This window comes from Physella acuta, unplaced genomic scaffold, assembly GCF_028476545.2.
Source record: "Physella acuta isolate Inbredline_101_S28 unplaced genomic scaffold, ASM2847654v3 ptg000012l, whole genome shotgun sequence".
Taxonomy (NCBI): domain Eukaryota; kingdom Metazoa; phylum Mollusca; class Gastropoda; family Physidae; genus Physella; species Physella acuta.
Genome location: NW_026731532.1, coordinates 368,458 through 389,337, shown reverse-complemented (window position 1 = coordinate 389,337; position 20,880 = coordinate 368,458). Strand labels below are relative to the sequence as shown.

The window sequence follows — 20,880 nt, the reverse complement described above, 5'->3', positions numbered from 1 at the left end:
TTCACAAATTCTGATCCCGGGTGCGAGAATTTTTTTGTTTTTTTAATATCTTTATATAATATTATTTATGGAACGGGTAAAAAATATCGATAGCCTATAAAATAAAGATTTTTCTGCTAAACATTTTTGTGCTGAGTTTTAAAAATTGTTTTTAGTTATTGTTTTTTTTGTGCTTAGTCATGAACAATTGGGTTAAATTAATGTTTGGCGTTAAGTTTAGAGCGGTGTTATATAAACTGTAGGTGTTGGTATCGTTCTATCTCAGGGGTCGGCAACCTTTTGAAGCGGAAGAGCCAAAAAATACAGTTTTCAAAATTTCCCTGGTTTTAAAGAGCCACTAACATTTTTTTATTTCAAATATTTTATTTTTTAAATTAAGATTATTAGTATTTGTGCAAGGAGCTGGAGAGCCGCATCTTGATATCAAAAGAGCCGCATGCGGCTCGCGAGCCGCAGGTTGCCGACCCCTGTTCTATCTTATTTGATGCCACCGATTTGATAATTCCACGTATCAAATTGTGTAGCCTGAGCTTACTTGTTTTTCTATATCGTTTACACCATGAAAAGACAAAAAAACAACAAAAAAAAAAAAAAAACAAGTGGGTCTATGTTGCTTATTTTTTTTAAAGCAGCATAAAATGCGATTGAGTAGCCTGCTAGCGCTAATTTCAGAACCTTTTTCTTAGTAGACCTTATAATAACTTATTATTTTAATACGAGAAAAATGGCCCGTTGAGGAAGGATACACCGGGCGCTAGCTTGATAGTGCTGTCTCTTTTCTCTAAACTAAAACCAACCCACCCCCCCCCACACACCACCCCCACCCCACCCCACCCCCACACACCACCCCCCACCCCCACCCCCCACCCCCCCACACACACCACCCCCTCCACACACCGCCCCCCCACACACACCACCCCCCCCACCCCTGCACCCCCCCCCCCCCCCCAAAAACATGCCTACCGTCCCATTCAACGAAATATAATTATATACTTTTTCCAGTGTCCGCCCCTTCCCCGAAAATTCTACCCCCGCCCCCGAAAATTTCAAGTACCCCCACCCCTCTCTGGGGAGGAAAAAGTCTAAACTAAAACCACCCCACCCCCCACACACACCACCCCCCCCCCCCCCCCCCCCCCCCCCCCCCCCCAAAAAAAAACATGTCTACCGTCCCATTCAACGAAATATAATTATATACTTTTTCCAGTGTCCGCCCCCTCCCCGAGGGGGGGGGGGGGGGGGGGGGCTCAGACGTTCTTACGCGGGGGGTGGGGCTTCGCCCCTACCCGAAGAATTGTATGCAAGAAACTCTTCACGCAAACCATTAAGATTAGACAACATTTCCTTTTTATTCAATGTTAACGCGAAAATCAATGACGTCATATAACTTTGAGCACTCTCTGGGTTTGAGATTATTTTCTACTCTGTGCGCTAAATGTGTCGACGTCATACTTCGTTTTTCGAAATACTATGCATGTTTTTATTTTCTTTGTGTTTTCTCTAGAGCGTTCTTGTCAGATAGATAGATAGACAGACAGCGAAACTATTAGTATTAATTAATATTTTATTTTCACCCGCCCACAAAATTTTCCAGCAGTAGCCAGATTTCTTCTTTAGACTAGATCTAAATTGTGTTTTTATTTTGTTGTTGTTTTGCACTAGTATTTTTTGGTTATATACATTCTAATTTGACAGAATATACTTAGAATAATTTCTTTCATGAAATATGATTTAAATTAATTTCTGTAATAAGACTGCATATGGTTAAATCAAATTCTATTTAACAGACATACAGAGATAAAGTCATATTTTACGGCAAGCAGTTAATTAGGTGTAATATAGTATCTAGAGGTCTAGATTTCTAGATCCAGATTATAGGCATAGTCTGCTACGAAAGTAGACGACAGATTGTAACGATCTTGTGGCTTAACCCGCTTGGCCTAAGCCAAGCTAAGGTTAAAAACACATTATTACTTTTACAATTGACCCTGTAGAAACTTAGAAAACTTAACAGGTTGTAATAATTGAGTCCTAGTCCCTAGTCTTACACACTCAGTGACTCAGTGTAGACGTCGCGTAAACAGTAAACAGTAAACAGTAAACAGTTAAAACAGTAAAGGTAGAGTTAAATAAAAGTAAAAGTTAAAACACTCCAAGACTCCAAGACTAGGTTAAGCGGTTAAGTGTAGTTTAGTGTAGGTTTATATTAATAATAATATTATACGAGCAGACCCGCGGCGTATGCCGCTATTTAGTATTACTATTTAGATCTAGATCTAGTTGTTTTATTTTCTACTTTTCAGTAATTCATTTGTGAATTCGACAGTACCAATGCTGCCACTGAAAATATTTGCTTTAAAACACGTATCAGTAGGTCGTTAAGGACGATAACCCCCCCCCCCCACTCTCCTTTCCCCCAACCCCTACCTTACTCCCCCCCCCAGTGAAAGCAGTCTCCTTTTAGTTACCTCCCCTAAGTTTAAAATCGTTTCAAACTAAATTATCTGCCCCTAATAGCCGTCACTAAACCCGGCTCTACAATTGTAAACATTTAGCGTGAGCCACAGCTCACCAGACCATGTGGGGGTGGTAGGGATGTGCTTAGACTTTAGAGAGGAAGAGAGGGGGCTGCTAGGCGCGCTTACAGCTTGGTGTTTTCTAGGGTATCCAAGAAGAGAATTATATATATAGATTTATGTAACTAGTATTATACTTAATATTAATTAATAATTATACCAGTGCCAGTTGTCTTGGCTTAATCCTCTTTACTAGTCTTTACTCCATGTGTAGCATAGGGTCTCAACCATAACATAACCCAACCATAACATAACCATCTCTTTCATCCGGCTGGTCTCTATCTGTCAATTTTGCAACCTCCCAAGACATCCCTGCATTCTTCAAGATGACTACACCTACAACTATTACCAACATTACCAAGCGTCAAATTTGTATTTTTTCACTTTGATGTCCACACCTCGTAGCATTATAATTAATTGTATTTAATTCCTAATCCATCTGCTCTTAAAACAGGCAGTTTTTTTTTGTCTTGCAGCCACCACTAACTGATCTCAAAGTAGGCAGACTGGATTTCCCCCCCCCCCCCCCCCCGCCCGCCAACAATGCAAAAAGGGCTTGGGCAAAAAGTTTAGCACCATCACTTTTTGGCATGCGTGCATTAAATTGGAGCTGACAAAAATTGACGGTGCTAAACCAGCTCCAATTTAATGCAGGCATGCCACCTTGACCTATTTCTGATGTCCAGACAGTTGAATATTTAAACGCATGCCATAGAGCCAGGATTAGGGTTATGGTTAGCGTTAGGGTTGGGTTAGGGTTAAAAACTAAAATGTAAGTTTCATATCCTCTTTTTTTTTAATAATCTTTTTTGGGTGGCGGGGGTTATTTTTTTGGCTGGGTTTATCTGGACAAAATCCAGCACACTCTTATAATGCATCTGACCTTGTTATATTTAAATAAGTCTTAAGAATAAAATGAGAATATGTCATAAAATTAAAAATTAAGTTTTGAAAAGAAAATGGTAGGCCACATGTGTTGTTTATGATTTGGCCTTCTGTTGATGTGTGATAATTATTGTTTTGTTTTTAAGATACATCATTCCTAACAGATTTTGGATTAGTAAACCATGCAGTTATTAACTACATTTATAATACTTTAAAAATTACTTTGCCCCCAAAAAAAATGAATTAAAATTTTGTTGTTTCATAGATTAATAACTAATTTTTTTTAAATATTCAGGGGACAATGGCAAAACAGCTATTTCAATATACCAAGCTCCCAGGCAAAAGCAGTTCATTCAATACACATGAAGAAATGCAAGTTCCCACTGCACCAAAATTCAATTTTAATTACCGAGGATCTCAAAATACTGAGCCATCATTTACTTTACCACTTTCTCAAATTGTGTCATCACAGACTGAGGAGGGGGGCATAAAAATAAACAGAAAACAGGAATGCTCTCATCATTCACCCAATAAAAGCAGGCAATATAATTATAATATGAATAATAGAGGATCTCAATTAACAGAATCATCATTTAATATACCACTTTCGCAAATCACAAAGTCAAATAATGAGAAAGAGGATTTCAAGGCATACAGAAAACAAGAAAGCATGCACTCTTTAAACCCAAACAGGCAAATACAAATTCCGGCTGCACCAATATTCAATTTCAATAGCATGGGATCTCAAATTACTGAATCATCATTTAGAATAACACCTTCAAACACAGAGGAAGGGGATTTCAAAGTATACAGGAAACAAGAGAGCAAACACTCATCATCAATTCCAAATAGACATTTGCAAATCCCAGCTGCACCCAAATTCAATTTAAACAGCAGAGGAAATCAAATTATGGAATCCTCATTTGCCTTACCACTCTCTCAAATTGTGCAATCACAGACTGAGGAAAAGGGTGTTAAAGGAAGCAGAAAACCAGAATCCCTAAAAAGAAAGTTTCAATCTCCCACAATGAATGACAGAGGCACTAAGTTGACAGAATCATCCCTTGCTTGTCCACCATCTCAGTATATACCATCACAAGTAGATAAAATCATCAAACAGACTAAAAATTCAGGTAATTTTTATTTTCTTCACACTGCTTTGACTTTTGGTTGTAGACAAATGTGCCTAGGCAAAGCCATGCTTTCAAATGAGACTATTTTTGATACACAAATTTGTTAAAAGCAATTAATGCCAATGGTTATAACATTTGACTGAGGTATTAAAAATAAATATTTTTATTTAAAAAATAATTTCTATAGTTATTCCAAGTGCTGGAGGAATTGAATTGCGGTCCATCAGAGATGTTCATATCCTTTTTCTTATACATTTTTTTTAGCTCAACAGCAGCTAATCTAACAAATTGTTAATTTTCTTTTAGTACTTTTATTGACAATGTATATTAAATTTAATTTAGCTCACTTATCTTATCCATCAGTTACATATGTATACAATTAATTTTTAAAAAATATCTTTCTTTCTATTGAATATCTTCCTTACAGATTTACCCAAAAAATTTCAAAATATTTTCAGCTTTCCGTATTTCAATGTATTGCAATCCCTTTTATTTGATGAGGTGATGTAAAATAAAAATGTTTTTATTAAGTTGTCTAAATTAAGTCACATTCTATGGGCAGTGGCTGAACATAAATGATTAAGCATTTTGTTTGTCAAGTTTTTTAATCTCCACCTCTTTGTCACATGTTGTCACAAAAAGTTAGACCCTTGCATGGTAATCTGATTTTATCCTTAAACACTTTTAACCTAACACTTTATTCAATATTTTTCTCATTTAAACAATATAATGAGTTACTTCCCTTCCTAAAAAATATTAACCAGATTAGGCAAATGAAAATAATAATTTAAGTTTAAAAAATTACTGTCTAAAATGCTAGAGTAAGGCATCACACTTACCTCCCTCATCACAAACCATCACAGAAGTTCTCTTCATCTAAATATGTTGGTAAAACAAGGTAACTGTCTTATAAAAAGAAATGTTTCATGCGCAGGTGTTTTACACAGATAAGTCCATCATTGCATCAGCTCCTACAGGCTCTGGGAAAACTGTTCTGTTTGAATTAGCTTTGATTCGTTTGATAATGAAGACAGATAACCTCACTACATGTGGGAAGATCATATACAGTGAGTGTTGCAGACATTTAAAAATATGTTTAATAGTCTTATGTGTTCGTCATCAAACAGAAATCAGATTTTTGTTGATGATTAAAATATTTTAAAAAGATACTGTTATAATTTATAATTTGTTTTTGACTGACCTTTTAAAAATACCTAAGAAATATTACATTCTGTATTTATTTTGTGCTACAAAATTTTTGAGTGTAATGAATGATGCTGTTTATTACAAAAACACAATATTCTCAATATTAGCCTACACTTTAGTGAGAACTTTTTTTCTAAATACTTATTATCTAACTATTCTTATAATTCTTTCTCATGTTTAATTTTATTTTCACTATATTAATATTATGTAGGTGTAAAGTAAATAAATACAGTTAATTGTCTCTGTATTTGCATGACTATCACTTATTCTCTACACTTGAATAAACCACACAACAGTGGCTCCAATGAAAGCACTCTGCACAGAAAGGTTTCAAGATTGGTCTGTAAAGTTTGGTTCTCATGGCTTCCCTTGCTTAGAGGTTACTGGTGACACAGAGCTAGACGATGTTGGAGAGTTTGTAAATGCTAAAATCATTTGCACTACACCGGTCAGTATTCGCAAAATGTAAAACTTCTGGCAACTTATAGATATATCTTGTTCCCACCACCTCAAATTCAAATAATTTTTTTTATGTATGTCTATGTATATATGTTTGTGTGAGTCTGAGTATACTCATTTTTATATATATACACATATACATACATACACATATATATATGTATATTATGGAGCAGGATATAGTTTTTATGAATATCTGTTTAGGAAAAATGGGATAGCATGTCAAGAAGATGGAAAGACAATAGAGATCTTTTTCAACAGATTAAGCTATTTTTAATTGATGAGGTGAAAAGGTTTTTTAATTAGAAATTTGGTTGATATAAAATAAAAGTTTAAATTCTGGAGAGAGATTGTTTCAATATTTTATAACAAATTTTTATTTCTCTTCATTGTACATAATAGAATTCAGGCCTGCTTCGGCTCTGTTGTTCTAAGCCATAAAATTAGCTTATTCTTTGATGTCAAATATTTTTTAAAAATGTATTTAATAATAATAGTTATATATAATTAAATGTAGAGGCTGAAATAAATTAGACCATTACTTTTACTTAAATAAAGACATAATTGGCTAATGGTGGTTTCTTAGATTCACACTGTGAATGATTCATGTAGAGGAGCAACAGTAGAAGCAGTAGTGAGTAGAATGAAGACGCTACAGAACACGCAACTTGCAGAGACCAGGCACATCAGGTTCATTGCTGTCTCAGCCACAATGCCCAATTATGGTGATGTAGGTATTTATCCTTTGCTAGTATTAAAAAAAATGGTTTTTATCCTTTGTCCACTAAAAATTAAGAACGAAGAAGAAGAAAGAAGATCCTTTGTTTGTATAAATAATAAATGGTGGATCTTTTTATGATTAAAGAGTAACCATACTAAATAGATGTGTCATAGGTGAACCAGTCCAAGTTATCACACTGCTCATTGAGACTGATTTTAGATTTTGGATAGTTAACTTGAATTGATTATTTCTTAGATGAACTGTTTAAAGAATGTAAATGTAGACTTGTAAATATCAGTATACACTTGAGAACAAGTATCAATAATTTCTTTTCATCCTAAAATTATAATAAAAACATTAATTATCTGCTGACAACCGGATTTTCATACAAATATTATGTAATTTGTTTTAGACTTAAACTGTAATCTGATTTTTTAAATTTAAGAAATGAAGCAAAGGGTATTAATCGGAAACATGGAGAATCAGTTTCTCAAAATGGAAGAAAAACTTGCCAAAATTTTTAATTTTCTCTTTGCAGATTGCAGATTGGTTAGGCACCACTAAAAATTCAGCCTCAGCATTCAAGTAAAGTTTTGTATTCATTTTATCTTTTTCAAAAATTTAACACCAGTGTTTTTGTTTTCAAGTTAAATTAGGAATTACTCATGATCCAAAGTTTAATTTAAAGTGATTCCATTATTATCAATGCTGTTTCAGTTTAGGAGAAGAATATCGACCAGTAAAGCTTGAAAGAATAGTTCTGGGATATCCATTTAAGGAAGGCACATCAGATTTTCGCTTTGACATGAACCTGTCTTACAGATTACGAGCTATAATTGAAACACATTCTCATGGAAAACCAACATTAGTGGTATGTTTTTGTATGTTATTGTCTACCAATTTGCTTCACATCTACCGTTTTCAAAGTTGTATAAAAGGTATTTTAGAATAGTTCCTAGTCTAAGAATATTTTAGAAAAAAAATTGTTATAATATTTTATATTATTAATTACAGTAACATTTCACAGCTGATGAGCCATATTAACAAATGACATCATCATTTAAGGAATCACACCTTTCCTTGGCTACTTCTACTTTCACCATTTGAAAGATATAAACAAAGTAGAATTTAGCCCACTGTTAGGCTGGATGTTTTTAATTCTTTCACCTACCACCATTCTCTCCCATAATTTTTTGATGAGCTGTTGTCTTATATACTCACCAGTTCTGCTCTTCACGTAAAAGTGTGATCCAGTCTGCTGAAGTTCTAGCCAGAGATATAAGACCAAATAGCTTGATGATGCATTTTGTTCCTGAAGTTTTGAGGCAGGCTGCAGGTCAAGTTAGTGAACACAAACTTTCAGGTGAGTATTCTAGTAGTTCTTGTCACACTCTGGTTCAGACATTTATTTTTCCAACTTACAGCTCCCTTAGTAAGGTTAATTGTTTGATGCACTTAAAAGGTTTTTGAGCATTAAGTTCTCTGTTTATATTGTAAGCTACCATAATACTACTTTAAAACTAAACAAGATTTAGTTTTATAAAATAGACAAATAATTTATTATACAACTTGATTTTGATTTTTTTTACACTAACTTAGTTTAAAAGTTTAATATTTCAGAATTACTCAGGAAAGGAGTTGGGATTCATCATGCAGGGTTAGATAGCAGGGACAGACATATTGTGGAAGAGCTGTTTAAATCCTCACAGCTACCAGTTCTTGGTAAGTAACCATACATTTCACCATTTTAATTGTTAAAAATGTATCTTGATAACACCAAAACACAAGCAATCTGTTTTTACTTTCCTAGTCTCCACCAGTACTTTGGCAATGGGTGTAAACCTGCCTGCTCATTTAGTTGTGATCAAATCCACTCACTTTTACAACATGGGTGTTGTCCAGGAGTATTCGGATATGCAAATTCTTCAAATGATTGGGCGTGCTGGAAGACCACAGGTATTGCAGTAACTATTTTCACGATTTATAACAAATCTTATTTTGTTATAAATTGGAGCAGTACAGTAATGTAATCATGAAGCAAATATTAATGTGATTTTTTCAGTTTGATACCTTTGCTACTGCAGTAATCATGACTAAAACTTCTTTCAAGGTAATGTGAAATGCCTTTTTAAAATTAACCCACAGTCGCTTGCTGCCTTTTAAATCCTATTTTTTTAAATACACTCTTCCCTTTTGTTTGTCCTATAGAGTATTGTAATTTAATGAGTTTAAAAAGCCAATAATGGTTAACACAAAATTATAACCTGATAGGTTTCCAAAATGTGCTTTAAACATAACCTGACCATACACTTCATTTTTTAAAATCAGTCTAGATATGAATCCCTTTTAAATGGCACACAGTTGATTGAAAGCAGGTACACCAATACATTATTTCATTTTTTGGTTTTGTTCACCAAATTTTTGTCTTGATTTGTCAAACTTAAATCAGATTAAAAAATGTTTGTATCATTATAAACTTTGCTTCATCCATTTATTTTATTTATCATAAACTTTGCTTGGGAGATGTCTATAAAAATGTAAAAAAAATTTTTTTTAAAGGTTATTATTTTGTACATTTTATCATCACCATTCTACTAGTTAAAACAGAATCCTGTTATATATCAGTTAGTTAGCAAACAAATGTTCCAAGAATGCTACCACTTCCAAATGTTTCTTAACCAGCCAATACTTTCCTCTTGAAAGAAATTCAGTTTCCTTGTTTAAGTCTCCATACAATTTATTTTCTTGATTAAAAAGTGACCTCTTGTGAACATTTAAAAAAAAAATGAAAAGTTTAGACCTAAAAAACACTAAAATACTAATCCCACTCTTGTAATTATCAGTTCTGCAGTTTGTTTTTCTTATATAAAAACAATTTATCAGAACAAAATATACTAGGCTCGAACATTGAGTATTTTGACAGGTTTTTAAAAACTTTGAATATTTTTTCACATAAGCTTACACAAACACCTGATTGAACACCTGAATGCTGAGATTGTGCTGCAAACTATAAGTGAAATAGGGCTTGTGCTGGAGTGGATCAAACATACTTTTCTTTATGTCAGGGCACTTAAAAATCCTAAATACTATGGTAATTGTATTATTCTGTTTCTAATAATTACATTTATTAAAAATTTGATGTTATTAGCACATCATTTAAATACATTTTTCTTTTTCACAATGATTGTCTATTTTGTATTAATAGGTTTTCCTGCTAATTTGGATCAGAATGATGTTGAAAAACAGCTGAAAGGTCTAGTATTTTTATTTAAAATTTTAAAATATTTTCATGAGGGATTTACCTACAAAAGTTAAACAATCTCTAATTTCTGCATACTTTTTACACTCACCTGGTGTGTTTTAAAAAAATATGTATGCTGATACTATAACTATTTTTTAAAATTTAATCCATTTAAACAGCTGATAATTTTATAATCCCATGGGAAATAACTTTCTGTTAACAATTTTAAAATTACTATTTCTAAAATTAGATCTCTGCCTGAAGAATCTAAGGCAATTGTCAGAACTGAATCTGGTATCTGTTAATACAGAAACACGCACTATTCTCCCAACAAGTATTTCTTCTTTTTTTAAATTAAAACAATAATTATGTTACATATATTATTCAATTACATTTTTATTAAAGTTACATGAATTATGTAAACATCAAACTAAATTTTACTTTGCAAAACATGTTTAAACATTTTTAATGCTGTATTGGTGTTTTTGTTAGATTATGGGGCAGTTAAGATTTACATGGTCTTAAAGTTAAGTGAGAATACAATGAAACTAAATCATGGGCCTGTAATTACATTACATTTGGGGAACAAAAATTAATTACTTTCACAAGTTTTAGTAATTTAAATATTTAGTCTTAAAAAGTTTTTATCTTGTTTAGCCACTGGAAGATTAATGGCTAGATACTGCATAGCCTATGAAACAATGAAACATTTCCATCACATTGGCAAAAATCAAGGAAACATTGCAGACATGGTAGGTTTATTTCAGTCTCTTGTGGGTGACATTAAATCACAGTCCATGCACAGTTAATTAAGATTACAAATTCTTTACAAAATTAGGTATGTATATTTTGAAATAGTCGTCAATTTTACAATGTTAATCCTATCAGAATATACACTTTTAACAAAAAAAATTTCTTACAGCTGATAGAAATTTCCAAGTGTGCTGAGTTTGAAGATATCCAGCTCAGAACCAATGAGAAACGGATTTTAAATACTTTAAACAGAGATAAGAACAAAGAGTCAATAAGGTTTTTTTTTTTTTTTTTTTGCCTAGTGTTTATTGCAATTACAATAACCTCAAAAGTAATTTAGTACCATAGATTTTGTAAATATAGAAACCCTCTGTGAAAAATGAAGTATTCACATTTTGTAACTATTACCAGAAAATGAAATTAGACTTTGTGGGGATTTATTTTTTGCCAATTCTTCTGCCTGAATCCTTTATAGATAGACTAATACTAGTTGTGGTGTAATATTTTCAAGGTCAATATTTTTTACATATAGTAGTTCAACTGTTTAGGTTTTCCTAACTCAGAACAATTAAATAAGCATCTAACCATGAGTTCTCTGCATCTTTTTAGGTTCCCTATGTCAGGAAAAATCAAGACTAAACAGATGAAAGTGAATTGGTAGGCTTTTAAGGGAATTTGTAGGTACTTGTGATGAAGCTGTTAGGGTATTTAAACTATTCTTTTCTTCTAGTAATGCCAACTTAACCCTGGCCCTAATCCTATCCTTGACAACAATCTAGAGCCTCAATATTGTACTTATCCTTAACCAAATAGTAATACCTGTATAAAGTAAATATGACAGTACGATTCTACTACAATTTTTACAAGGTCTGTGAATATCTAGTGGTCAGGTGTGCATACTTGACATAATACCTTTTCTGTTAAATTATTCATTAATCAGAGACTAACCTTTATTACTTCACACTTGATTACAAATTCCTGCTTCCAAATCGTACATAACCATGAAATGCCTAATGCAAAGAATTACCTCATCATTACATTGTTGACAGAAACTGCTTGTTAAGTTGAATTTTTTTATTGCTTTAGCTTGATCCAAGCACAACTGAGCTGTCTACCTATACAAGATTTCTCATTGTCACAGGATTTGGCCAAAATTTTTCGAGTTGGCCAGCGAGTAACTAAATGTAAGAAATTTTAATGCTTTTACTAAATATTGTTAAATTGAAAGTTAGAGCCTACTTTTTTCATTAACAAGATTATAATTTTTACTATCTGCAGTTTATAGCCTAATTTTTAAAAAAAAATGTATTTATAAGAAGAAAACATTTAGGGGCTCAATTCAGGGGAAATAATTCCATATTTATGACAAGCAAGAAAGAAAACCCAAAATACATTATAAGTGATACATTATGCAATTGATACATTACTTACAACTAAGCAAAATGTTGTAAACTTTTTCTTGTGTATAGGTTTTATGGAATTCATGCTACTGGAAACAAATTACCTCGGCCTGTTGCATGCAGTACTAATATACAAATCAGTCAAGGCAAAAATATGGTTCGATTCCAGATATGTTGCAAGACAATTAGATGGGATAGGTATCTAATTTTTTTGGAATAGTTTTATATATAGAAATACATTCTTATATAGTGAGAAAAAATTATATTTACATTTTGTTGACTAGTTAATTTTACATCCTTTGTTTGCTAAAGGAAGCAAAGAGTTACAACCAAAATTTATTTGAATTATGCTTTATTTATGTACCTCTTAGCAATCATAAAGCAAGTCTGAGATGTTTATTTATGAATATTTTTTAGGTCCGACGATGTCATTGGCACTAGCCAATTCTGGGCTGTCATCATTTCAGAAGATAGAGCAAGCTAATGCTAGAGACATTGAAATGGTAGTTTATCATAACAGTTATAGTAGTAGACAATATTTAGTATGTTTTATGTTATTCACTGACTTGCTTACTGTGGAATTGTTTACTGCATAGTTGTTTGATTCATTTATTTAATGGTTTTAAAGAGTGCTCATTATTTTGTATTAATCCTGGATATGTCAAAAATGTAATTTCATAAGAAATCGTATAGCCTATTAGTGAGTGTTGTTCAATGCTCATTTCAACCTGAAGACAATTCTGATCTTCATATCTTTGGCTTCAGGCTAACAGATTAACTTACAATATCTTGCTGTATTGTTCTATTTAGCCACAGAAAACTGAATATATCAAAAAGAATTTAACTTAGTAAAAATATTTTTTTTCAAAGATTAATTTGTTTTTCAAATTTTGATCAGATTGTCAACAGGCATCCCCCATTTGGTAACCAAATAAAGGAAGCTGTTGCTCTATTGCCACGGTATGAACTCTCAGTCGAACAGGTATACTCTTGATGCTGTTAACTATATTCCTTTCATAAATTGTTATACTTTGAAATATTCCTTTCATAAATTGTTATACTTTGAAATCTTCCTTTGATAAATTGTTATACTTTGAAATATTCCTTTGATAAATTCTTATACTTTGAAAAAAAAATTTATACTCATTTCAACTTTAGACTGAGTAACTTGTGGTTGATAATTATCACAATTGAAAAAGATTAACATATTGCCTACAAATATCTAATATTTAGTTATCTGGGTATATAATTACCCATTTTATATATATATTAAGTAGAACCATTTAGCTTAAAATCAAATCTGGAAACAATTTTTATTGTTATAATTTTTAAAAAGTCAAACCCAACTATTAAATCTCTGGCTGCTCTCTATAAATACTTTTGTGTATGCTGACCATTAACACAAATAAAAAGAAATAAACCTGGATGTAGAGTAAAAAACAGAGAGTATAATTTTTTAATCAGCTGACAGGTTATAAGCCAGACAGGGCTGTGTTGCAGTTAACCGTTGACCTGTCCAACCGCTCAACACTTGAAGAGAAAGCTAATGTTAACAGTCACCAGTCTTTGCTAATCATTGGAGACGCAGGAAACAATCTGATTTTTCAGTGGCGGATTGTGTAAGAGGCAATTTTAATCTATTGTTAACATCATATTTATGGTAACATTTTGAATTTTAGACTCGAATTTGTTGGGTTTTTTGTTTTGTTTGATAATCTACAGAGATTCTACAATTTTGAAAGGGGAAGCTATCAGGCGTACCATTGAAATAAAAAGGTCAACAAATGGATCAAAACTTAACATTAGTTTGCTAAGTCTTGATTGGGGTAAGTTCTCTTACTAATTATTGTCAATAATTACATCAAATCAACATATCACAATCAAATAAAAATTTTATAAGCAGATTGAATTCCTAAGATAATCAGACTTAGTAAATAGGATTTAATTTTTGGAAACTTTTGGACTAATGGCAGTTAGAAGTTAGTTACCAAACTAACACGTTGAATTTTCGTACTGAAATAAACCAAGTGTTTTCTTATAGCCTAAAACTTGGATTCTTTTTACTGACATAATTAAATCTAAAAAGAAAAGAAATAACAAATTAGCATTTTATTTTGCAGTGGGTCTAGACATTCAAACAGATTATGAACCTGTCTACACTGAAGGATGGTTTAGCAAGATAAACAATGTCACAGACAAAAAGGTGAAATCTTGTTTAAAAGTACCACCCATTGATCCCTTTAATCTGTTATCAATAACCCTGATGTTCTACCCATGATACATGAAAAATTCTGCAGAGAGATTACACATATTTTTATAGGTGTAGATAAAAACATCAGTCAGATTTTAAAAATATTTGTAGTTTTTCAAAATAATATTTAAAATTCGAAAAATCAACTCACCTATACTGAAATAATCAATAATCAACATCATAGTTAAATACTTTTGAATAACTCTTAAAACTGTTTATCAATGTAGCCTTCATCAACCCCAGCTTCGAAACTATCTGCTCTTATGGAAAAAGCCAAAGCAGGATGTGAGCATTTTTATTACATTGATTTTTACAATTAAAATATCTTTATTCATATTTAAAAAATCACATGAGTCTATTACCATAGTTTTTTAAAAATCACCTTCAAAACATACATTTGTACTAATTAACTTTTGCTTACTAACATTACTGATTAATTTTTGGGTGCCAGTAGCACTAAAATCGCATTGGTATTAAATTTGAATCTACCATTACCATACATATCTTACTGTCCTTCAAGGTTATTATATCATCATCTTTTCCCATTCATGCCCAAGACACATGGGCAGATGAAGTAGAGTTCATTTGTTTAATTGATCTTTAACATACAGGAGATACTGTGTTCATCGTTGTTATATACTTAATTTTTTATTACTATGGTATAGGCCTACTCTAAGCTGCTTCTAACAATCATATAACTGTTTTTATAAGCCAATCCCCAGACATTGGCTAAATGTCAACACAAGTGTTTGGATAAATCTCGTTGTGGCCACAAGTGTTGCAAAACTAACCCGGCTAAACGACCTAATCCAATGCCATCCAAAGTGTCCACCCCGAAAATACAGAAGGCTGAAAACCGTGAGAGCAAGTTCCTGAGTGAGCTACGTAATATGAAAACTGGGGGATATGTGACTACAAATGTAAGTTGTCCAGAGTTTTTTACTACACATCCATTTTATTGGCATATCTGGTGTTGAATTGTTAGCTTCTACTACTGGTATAGAGGTATAGACTTCTAAATTATGTAGAATAAAAAGTAACAGATACCTTTTTGGACTTGGCAGTCAATAGGGCAGGTGATGTAGAGTTCACAAGTATCCATAACCTTGGTGTATGAAAGGAAAGTGCTGTCAGTTCTATGCTGAGCCGCTTTGACTTTTCCTGTTATGTGTCAGATACCCATCTGAGTTGAGTAGACTCAGGGATATCCTATGGACTCGAGCCTGGTGTGAATAGAAAAATATATTTTACATTCATTCAATTTTTTTAGCCATGTTTGATAAAAGAGAAATATAATTTAGTTCTATCTCTCTCAAATATTTCCTTGTCATTTGAGGTTTAGCAGGTGTAAATCTTGAAATTAATTAACATAGATTTTATTTACCATAAAATAAACAATGAACACATGATTATAACATGGCCAAAATTGTTATATTATTTTAAAGTCTCTATCATGTAGCTTAAACTTTTCTATAGATGTATTTTGCTAAACTTTTTACTTTAAAAACTAACTTTATATAGTACTTCATGTAGCTAGATCACTAGAAGGATATTTTTAGATGCTACATTTTTTTTATTGCAGTCGCGCATAAGCATTCCAAGAAACCCCAGACTCACGCCATTAGCAGAACATGAGAAAAATCAAAACAGTTGCTCAAACTCAATTTGGGCAAGAGAAAAAGAGATCAGCCATCTTAAAAACCAACATTCTTTCGATGCTGCTGCATTTAGTAAGGGAGATAATTTAGTCCAGAATGATATAAACACTGAGGACTTGACCTGGTCAGATGATGATCTAGCACTAAGTGATGACGATTTGCCTGACATTGTTGTCACAGGGACCACATTAAATAAAGACACAGACAATCAAGCTGATGACAGTTTTGATGAGGCCTTAGTCAATGAGAACATTGAACCACAACATACAACAGAAGAGAACCTTCCTCGGCCATCAATGACATGTAACTCAACTCATTTTTATTTTTGCTTGTTTTATTGGGGTTATTAATTTACAGAGTAGTCTGTAATAAAACATTAATTTACATTGGTCATCTGTAAATTAAACATTAATTTATATAAGTCAATATTAATATACAAAGCTGGTATACAATTAATTTATAAAAGTATTCTGCAGTCAAGCATTCAATTTTTTACATAACATCACATGGGTGATGAGTGTTTGATCTGTAATAGTAAAAATTAAAATTATTGATTTTAATTATTAAATTTGCGATAATAAATGTTAGCAAAATATTTATTATTTCATTCCTTTGATTGTACTACCCAATATTTTGTAGGAAATAATGTGTCTAACAAATTTTACTTTTAGCAAGCAAGCAAAAGCAAGACCAAAACCATTTAAACCAAATGAAAAATGCAAACAATTTAGATATCAGCCTTAATCCCTGGGCTGATTTAGATGTATTTCAGCAGAGCAGGCAAGATCTTTACAAAAATGGTGAGACTTAATAGACCAAGTTTGATGTGTTTTAACTTTATCAAAGTCAAGAAAATCTTCAGTAGCATAATGTTATTTAGTGTAGCAAAGTGTCCACTTTTATGTTTGTATAGTACAAGACTTATCATTATTACAACAGTTTACAAGGCCTTAAAAATGGGTGAACTCTGCTGCATCTGTATTACTTACTCTCAAACACAAAAAGCTTATTTGAACTCTGATGTTTTTTAGCCATAAACTTTTAGTTTTAATTTGCCACTTATTCTGTTAGAGTATTTAAATTATTTTTACTTTACTATTACTATTAGTTTATGTTCCTTTACAGCTAATAGGGCTAATGAAGTAGAGTTCATCTGTTTTTTACCTATGCATATGAAGGGATTGTTTGGTCAGCACTATGACCAGCAGGCTTTACTTTCCTAGAGCTGGGTGGATCAGGGATGTCCTATAGAATCAATCTTAACATTTTTGGGTTATCAGTCATGCTCTTCACTGTATAACCATGCTGTTCCATTTACTTTACTAGTATTTAGTAACTGAAATTATTTTGACTACTCCACAGGCAGACCTTTGCATCTCCAGAATGAAACATGTGACAGTCTTGAACTCAGTCAATCAACAGGGCAAGACAACTCTGAACAATGGTTTGATCAAGAGTTACCTGAATCTTCTATTATGTACACAGTTTCCCCCACAGAATGCTTAGATTCTGGTTGGCCTGGTACAACTTCTAGGTAAACATTACTTTGTTGAATAGCTGGATTCACATTTCATTGGATATAATTTACACATAAGTTTGTTTCCCGACTAAATACACATTTGTAATTGATAATTTGAGCCAATAACTGTATGGATTGTTTGTCTGTTGAACAATTTTATAAATTTATAACAGCTGCTAATGTAATGTTGTTTGATCAATAGTACTGGGATCAATTTTATTATTGATTTATTATTTCAGTAATTTTTATAGGTTTCAGTTTTTAGATCTACTCATATTTCAATATTTCTTAGAGGTTTCAGTTTTTAGAAATACTCTTGTTATTTCAGCGATGAAGACTTGTGTAAAATTGTGGAAGCTTCAGTGTCACCTTATACTGTTGGTCACCAGTCACAAGAGTCAATGCCCAACAGATGTCTCGTATCTGATACTAAAAATATTGATCCAGCCGAAAGAGTACAATTTAAATTGAACTTACCTTATGTCAAAACTCCAACAAGACTAGACAGTAGCGCACATCCTGACAATACAAGATATAGTTCTGATAGTGTTTCAAACTATCAGCAGTCAAACCTTGAAATAGACAAGTCATTTACACAGAGATGTAAACAGATGAACATGTTTGCACCAAACACTATATCTTCCAAGTTCAACCATGAACATATCGACCAGCAGTTAAACTCTTATACCTTTGAACCAGTCGACAAACACCAACCACAGCAAGTATCATCAATTTCAGCTTCATTAAAGGATGATAATCTATCACCCATTATATCTTCCTCGTATATCCTTCATCCATCTATGACTAGAAATGTATCAGACCAGAACTCGCTCTCAAGGATGTGTGATGTCTCTCAGCAAGCAAGTTGCCTTTCTTCCCCAGCTGATATAAGTGATAGAATTCCTGTACCCAAGGATGCTAACAATAAGAAATTCTCAGAGTCAAAAGGCGATGAAAATGACGTTCCATCCTCTCATCGTTATGGCCATGTCAAAGCTTGGACCAAAAATGCATTAAAGACTAAAACAGTATGTATTAAAAGTTATAGTTAAAGTAAGTCTTTCAACAGTCAAGCAATACAATTGTGATTCTATTGCAATATTGTTGTAGTGTAGGTTGTCTACATCAAAGTGCCAAGTTATAGCTGCCACAACACTGTACCTGTGTTATAAGTGAATTATAATGACCCTTATTGCACCACAGTTACAGCTATGTAGCATTAAACGTTGTCGTTTATAACTTGAGTTCCGTGATATGTAAATTTACTATGGATTCTCTCAACAAAATTATACTTAACCTATAAATTTACTTTGAAAAGTCCATGAAAAGGGTGCATGACAAGTTCTATTAATGCAAATTAAAGCCTAGCAGAAGAGCGCTAGACTGCTAATCCAAAAGCCTGGAGTTCAAATCCGGTTTCAAGTCAGTAGAACGTCCCTGAGTCCGTCGAGCTATGATGGGTTACTAACTCACATTAGGGAAAGTAAAGTTGGCTGTGCATAATGCTGACCACACTATCCTTTCATATGCCTAGGTCATAGAAACACTTGCCCCATGGACTGTAAGGTTTAAATAGGGAATTAAACTTAATTCTATATGTAAAAAATTATGAACTTTATCGTTCTCTCATTTATAACTTTTCTCAACTGAAATTTACATTAAATGTTTTTTTCTTCTTTTCCTAGCAACTTTTGGAACGTACAAGCTCAAGATTTAATAACAATTTTGTGCCGGCATCTAAGTAAGTTAATGTATCCTTTGCTATTTACATTTTAAGTTCTTGTTGTTTAAATGAATTTTTTTAGTGTGATTTTTGTATTATTGATAGGCAGTTTTCTACAACTATTAAAATTTTAAGACTGTAATTGACTCCATTAATTTCCATGTTTCATTAATGTAGGTAAGATCATTTCATTTAACAGACCAAGCATCAAGGCTGTTTAATTTATTTTTTCACCAATGTAGAGTACTTGCAGAAGACCCAAAGGCTGCCTGGAACTTATTTGATGGTATCTTTTGATGACACCTCTAGATGGCTGTTGTGGACATCATGTTATAATTTATATTATTTTATATGGTTAACTTTGTCTTGTTTGGTTATATATATATATATATATATATATATATATATATATATATATATATATATATATATATATATATAAATTGTGTTTTAAATTGTAAATTACCATTGAAAATAAAAAATAAAACCATTAAAAAATTACAAATTGGTACGTCTACCTTTTTTCAGTGAATAAAACACCAAAGTATTATAGAGAACAAAAAACATGTTGTCTACATAATCTATTTAGATTAAAGGCAGATAACTCTTGTTAAGTCAATGAAGTACCTGGTATTTATCATCAGCAAGTGACAGCTTTACTCATGACTGTCCATGCAGATTTTTAACACAAATCATGACTAGGTGGGTTTTTAAAAAAAAATTAAACATAAACATAATTATGTAGAAAAAGATTTGGAAATTGACTTTTTTTTATAAACAATAACTGTACCTCATTTTTTTGTGTCGATTTTTATCTAGACCAAATATAACAATCACTTCAGTCTATGTCGTCTCAAAATAGCAAAGATTTTATTTCTAAGATTATCTCAATTGTTTCCCTTTAATAAAGGGATGTAACCGAATAAATACGATGTTGCTAGTAAAAACTTTTTGAAGAAAATAATAATGCCCACGCTGTGTCGATTGGTAAAAGTTCAACTTTATTAAAACATTTTTAACAGTATGATTAACATCATATTCTAATATGTTCACGTCACAAAAGATTGCACACACAATGTGACATCATTTATGGACGATCCCTTTGGATCAGTAAAACGTGTTTAAAACCGTGAACGTCTCGTTTTGATGGTGTACTCCGGTCAATACACCCCCCCCTCTTATTGAGGATATATATTATATATATATATATATATATATATATATATATATATATATATATATATATATATAATGGAAAGGCCCCGCTCGGATGGTTGGCCCTAGGCCCCGCGTATTCCTAACGCCGGCTCTGGATATATATATATATATATATATATATATATATATATATGTAT

At 32.3% G+C, this 20,880-nt stretch overlaps 1 protein-coding gene across 1 annotated transcript; it reads left to right on the top strand.

Moving 5' to 3' along the window:
- The first annotated feature begins 1,925 nt into the window (after positions 1-1,925).
- Positions 1,926-19,854, top strand: LOC131934687 (putative ATP-dependent DNA helicase HFM1). The gene is made up of 36 exons (XM_059290774.1): positions 1,926-1,955; positions 3,757-4,594; positions 4,782-4,825; positions 5,018-5,095; positions 5,529-5,661; positions 6,097-6,248; positions 6,464-6,544; positions 6,846-6,989; positions 7,519-7,565; positions 7,698-7,851; positions 8,205-8,343; positions 8,601-8,702; positions 8,791-8,936; positions 9,043-9,090; positions 9,309-9,355; positions 9,938-10,071; positions 10,186-10,233; positions 10,472-10,555; positions 10,879-10,973; positions 11,144-11,250; positions 11,584-11,631; positions 12,061-12,158; positions 12,444-12,572; positions 12,792-12,877; positions 13,273-13,356; positions 13,839-13,993; positions 14,097-14,200; positions 14,495-14,577; positions 14,853-14,910; positions 15,337-15,545; positions 16,208-16,586; positions 16,955-17,083; positions 17,646-17,817; positions 18,131-18,830; positions 19,488-19,543; positions 19,768-19,854. Exons 2-36 carry the CDS (start codon positions 3,763-3,765, stop codon positions 19,820-19,822), a joined length of 5,160 nt encoding a protein of 1,719 aa, XP_059146757.1. The 5' UTR covers positions 1,926-1,955; positions 3,757-3,762; the 3' UTR covers positions 19,823-19,854.
- Positions 19,855-20,880: the final 1,026 nt, after the last annotated feature.